At 39.0% G+C, this 6,000-nt stretch overlaps 1 protein-coding gene across 1 annotated transcript in view; it reads right to left on the bottom strand.

Annotated features, from left to right (window-relative positions):
- LOC306857586 (ryanodine receptor 2-like) overlaps positions 1–4,987 on the bottom strand; it is a 161,165-nt gene extending 156,178 nt beyond the window's left edge. Inside the window, exon 1 of the mRNA XM_079397593.1 lies at positions 4,887–4,987. Coding sequence (XP_079253719.1) covers positions 4,887–4,931 — 45 coding nt within the window. The 5' untranslated portion in view covers positions 4,932–4,987. The remainder of the gene's footprint in view (positions 1–4,886) is intronic.
- Positions 4,988–6,000: the final 1,013 nt, after the last annotated feature.

Genomic DNA, 6,000 nt, shown 5'->3' on the forward strand with positions numbered 1-6,000 from the left:
ATATTCTGATCTCACAGCAGCAGTAAACACACACACACACACACACACTCTTGCACTGAGCTCGAACACCAGCACTACATCACAGTGACACCAGAGCGAGAAACTCTTCCTGTCTCTCTCTCTCTCTCTCTCTCTCTCTGTGTTTCGCTCTCTTAATTACACAGTAAATCAGACAGACCTGCAGTAACTCTATTAAACACACACACGGCTCTCTCCCACTGCACACTGGACGGGCAATCACGCGCACACACACACAGATCTGATGACTCGAGACCGATATTAAACCAGGTTAAATGTTCTGTCGTATTACATCAATAATCACCCAGTCGTGCTGCTGCTCTGAATGTCAGTCATGTGATCACCTGCACTGACCCTACAGCCCAATCACAGCTCAGATGACATTAGGGTTGGGCATCGTTTTGATTTGAACAATTCTGATTCCGATTCCGATTCTTCCTTTCGATTTCGGTTCTTTTCGATTCTCAATTCCGATTCTTTGTGGGCTGGAGTCAAAACATGTCACAGGCTCATTTGATTTCACAGAGGATAATTTTATTTTGATTCAATATGAGTTTTAGTTTTAGGAGCTGCAGCCCATGTAGGAGAAAATTACCACATATGCGGTAACTTTTCTGTGGCATTTTCCCCTGCTTTGCTGCCAATGGAGTTTCACAACGAGTCTCCACCGGTTTAGCATTAGCAGCAGTAATATTAGGACTGCTACTAGCGTGGGCAATTTGCATAACGCTACATTCATCTACGAGGGAAAAAAAAATATTTCAGTAACGTTGTTGTTCACCAAATTTGGTCAAGCGCTTTATTGTTGTCACTTATCTGATTGTTGTGACGAGGTAACGTTACTAACGTTGGTTAGCGCAGGGTTGCCCAAGGAGGACGAGACAGTGGACCTGCGCAGCACGTCAAACACGCTACACTCCTTAATTTGTACATCATGTAGGCGTTTCCTCATATTCGTAGTGCATCCTCCCGTGCAAGATATCATTTTGTCACATGTGTTGCACTGTGCCGACCCAGGCTTTTTTAGTGTGAAATAAAGCCACACTTTTGAGCGCCGCTTACCGTGCTCCATAGCTGCAACTGAACAAGCGCGCGGCAAGCACTTCCGGAAATACGGTGGCCACAATGGAAACCAAAACTTGCGCGTTTGGAACCGATGATCGGAATCGAAAACAAATTTTAGAAACAATTCCAATGGCATCGTTATTTTTTTAACGGTTCCAAGTTGGAACCGGTTCTCGATGCCCAACCCTAGATGACATTCAGAACAACAGCATGACTGTGAGTGTGATGTTATGAATCTCATCTAACCCTAACATCACACACTATTCACCAGAGCCTCATTAACCAGCAGATCCACCACAGGACCAGGATGGTTATGCCATGTACTGAATGATTACCATATTCATTCATTCATACATTCATGTGGAACCTCAAAGAATACTGTGATATTAACGCTCATATTATGTAGGGATGCAATGATACCATTTTTTCAGAACCGATCCGATCTGATCCCGAAAATTCTGAGTATCTGCCGATACCGATCCAATCCGATACCAGCGCAGTTTTTTTTTACTTTCTATACTTCTGTGTTGACCCGATCATCACTCATTTTTGTGTTAAACACAATCTACTACATATAGATAACTTAATTTTAATGAAAAATAACAAATGAAAAAATCTATAATCAATCTATGACAAAAATACTATTATAAACAAGGTTAGTGTAGGAGTTAGCTACATGTAACTGACTATAGAGTTCACAACAGAAATCACTAGAATTCACTAAAGTTTACTATGTAATTGACTATAGAAATGACTACAGAGTTCACTACAGAAATCACTAGAATGTAATATTATTCACTAGTGTTGCAGTGTTTCCCCTGCCATCATCTTAGGAGGGTGGCCCGCCATTTGACCGTTTCATTCGAGTAAAACTATCCTCATGTCATATACACACAAAAATGTAAAGGTATTCACAGCAACCCGTCAAAATAAAAGTTTGGGTTTCAATTGTAGACATTGCGGCAGAAATATATTCCTATTGTTCAGTAGAATGTACGTAATAGCCTACTAAAATGATTAAAACCTTATTTTTAAGGAATAATCATAAAATATGTCTTCAATGTTTTAATTGTAATATTAAATACCCTTTATTTTCCAAAAAGATGTTTAATTTTCATTAATTAAAAGATCAATTCCATGCTACTATGAAAGACCAATGGTTAAAAAAAAAAAAACACTTTAAACAGTCAGAATAATTCAATTTCACCATATAAAAACGAGGTTGCTACAATTTTTACAGATTTTGATACTGAACATAAATCTACATCTGCATCCTAACTCAAGCTATTATCAAATGTGTATTTCTAAGAGACACTTTTTTTTTTTTATTATTAATATTATCAGGCAACACAAACCTGTTTCTTGATTTGAAACTAAATATTACTCATTAGAACATGCAGAGCTAAGACATTATTTTTTTTCTATGAAGATATTTATTTTGTTAAGGAAAAATGACTGGAAAAGTGTAAAGATGTGTGTGAAAAAAGTGTTTGTCATGTTCTGACCATAAAGAATAGTTTAAAACCACAGTTAACCGTCTGGTTTTTACAACTTTCACATTGAAGCAAAAATCTGCCTTTAAACTTGAAAGAAATAAAAATGTGACATTTATCGTGATAATTATCGATATCGACTGATATGAAAAATATTATCGTGATAATTTTTTTGGGCCATATCGCCCTGCCCAACTATAGAGTTTAATATACAACGTTCTAGAAGCTCCCTGATAAAAACACTACATGTGGGTGAAATAAATAAAATCTTTTTATTTAATTTAAATATTTCATTGATTTAATCACAGTAATGATGCATATCACGATATAGTAATCCAATCAGTAAAGCTGCTTTGAAGCGATCATGAAAAGTGCTGCATAAATAAACCTGACTTGACTGGATAATCAAATTTCTGACATGAAACAATACTGAAACACATGACAGATGCTGGCGGCTGCTATTGGCTGAAGCAGCTGGACAGGCGACCAATCAGAGTGGCTCAACTCCACGTGGACGGTGAGGTCGTCTGCTCATGACACGACTGTTTGTTTTCAGGTCACACAGAAACTCTGAGCTGGACAGGAGAAGAGAGAGACAGACAGCTCCACAGACGCTCATTTATCTTCCCTCTCGATTATGTAACAGGAGAATCTTATCAAATATTAATGTTGTGTGGAGAGAGAGAGACAGAAGAGAGAAAGCAGGCAGTTTAACGGTCTCGCTGCTGTTACAGAATCTCTTTCCCAGGTTTCACTGCAAGACTCCAGTCTGTAAGATTATATCACAGCGTCGCCACACGGTTTGCATGAGATGAGCCCATGTGCAGCTCATGATTCCCACCGATGCTTACAGAAACTCACTTTGGATACAAGCATCTGCTAAAATCTAATTGTAAGAAAAAGTGTTAGGACCAGTAAGTGTTTCTGTGTTGTTACATTAAACATGTTTCTGTTACAGCCTCACTACTACAGTCAGTCTCAACGCTTTATTTCTGAATTTGTCATTTTTGCATCAAAGCAATAATTTATTAATCGTTTAACAAATGAATCACGGAGAAAATTAATAGACTTTTTATATATATATATATATATATATATATATATATATATATATATATATATGATTCATGGAGAAATTTGATTGCTGATTTAAATTTTAAAAAAATGCATATTAAATGCAGTACAACAAAGCTACCATGAATTACCATGGAATATATATATATATATACACAAACACACATATTTTGATGATAAAATAATGTCACAGTGCAAAACAATTATGCTAAAACGGGTTTTCTTCCTTTGTTCATTCATCGTGAGGTGAATATGATCCAGACATGTTCTTCAGATGCATCATCATATCCAGTGCATGTCATTACAGTGATCTGAGTGTGTTCATTTACACACACACACACACACACACACACACACACACACACACACACACACCGGACTCAGTCCCGTCTAACCTGCACTGCATTGAGCTGTAGGGATGGAGGAGGGAATCAATGCCGTTTTTAACATGTAATGCTTGCTAATGATTTTCTGCTGGTGTTTACTGAAGGCGATAGTGCTGCGCTTCTATCTATTCATCAGGGCGATTTAGGTGTTTTTGTGCTGCTGGAACAACAATCAACGGATCGATTGTGAGCAGAACTGATGCATGAGGTTCCAGACGAACCAAAGTCCACACAAACACACCGATGCTGCAAACATCTGCACTGACGACACTCATGAATGCAAAGAAGCCACAGGCCATACGACCTCACCATATTATTATTATTATGGATCACAAACAACATGATGCAGTTATTCACATCAGACCAACACCATCATCACAATGACAGATTCCTAAACTTTACATTTGATATGTGCTTACACACGACTGCTCAACACCTGTCAGCTATAATCAATACCATCCGCTGTATTGTTCCTGTAGTTCTTCCAATGTCCTGTATTTGCTGTATCATTCAGTGACTGTTAACGCAGCACATTTCCCACACTGATCAATAATAACGCCTCTATTAATGCACACTGTACTGAATCAATCAATCACCGGTTCATTTGAAAATTCTGCAGCATGACACCACAGTAAACAGAGAGTCTGCAGTGGAGCTCAACACTGACTTCATCATCAGGACTGCAGCTGACATACGCACTGCATTCGCCTTCATAAGCGCTCATAACGCGCGATCGGTTTCCTCACACCCACGTTCAACAGTTCAAGCGCGGAGAACCGGACGGGTGCCGGTGACTCCCGCAGCATCAGCACCGCAGCATCTCACACACACACGCACACACGGTACTTACGGTCCGTAAAAACTGTATCTCATCTTCGGCTTCGCCGTCCGTCATGGTTCGGCGCGGGTTCGGAGCCTCTCACCGGACAGATGAAGCTCTCAGGCGGCGGCGGAGGCTCTGATGCGGGTATAACGGGTGTCTGCTGCCGCGCTATCATTGGACGGCTGACATACCCAGAAGGCGGGGCTATGCAGATGAGCGTGCGCCCTCTGCTGGAGAACCGGAGCTGACGCAGCGGGAGACCGTTAAACCGTTACAGCATCAGCAGCGCCTTCACGAGGACACCGGAGCAAACACGACTCTATCTGTGCAAAACATGAACCATTTTTAAAAAGTTGAGGTAAACTATGGTTCATGAATATTAAACGAGAGAACCGAGTTATCTGAATCAGCAGATTCTCTGGTTTAATTAAACTCTCTGTGAGTCGCGCTGTTCTCCTGAAGGTTATAATTGGACCAACAGCACGACTGTGAGCTTTTAAACAGAACAATAAAAAAAGAACTTTATATCAAGTTACTTACATTTCAGACATAAGTTTTCCAGTTCCACAGCAGAGAAGATCTACAAGAAACTAATCAAACCGCGACGATCATAACGACTGAGAGCATTTAGAGCGGGAACATTTAGCGCGGGAACATTTAGCGCTGGCGCGAGATTTAATAATAATAATTTTAAAAAGGGTTCGTGAGCTGACGAAACTAATAATTTTAAAATGTAAAAAATAGAAATAAAAACGTAAAATAAATAATCCAAATCAATAATAATAATAATCGTTGACCTGCATGTTTCGTGATCATCAAACATGTTAACTTTGATTAATTATTGTAATATTAACATAAAATCCCAAATTTACTTTAGCACAAAAAATACCACCTAAATGAACACAATTAATGTGTGTGTTAAACGGACACCAGTGCCTGTTATTGGCTAATAATGAAGGTAATATTATAAGAATATAATGGTAATACTATAAGTGGTACAGGTTGTGTTTGTAGGAACAGAACAAAAGCCCCAGTATCTGCTCTACACTCATCAGCACAAACCACACTATCAGAGGAAACTCTCAAATTAACTGCTTCCTAATTCTGTACATTAATAAAACACTAATATTGAATAATGTGT

Source organism: Barbus barbus, assembly GCF_936440315.1.
Source record: "Barbus barbus genome assembly, chromosome: 38".
NCBI lineage: Eukaryota > Metazoa > Chordata > Actinopteri > Cypriniformes > Cyprinidae > Barbus > Barbus barbus.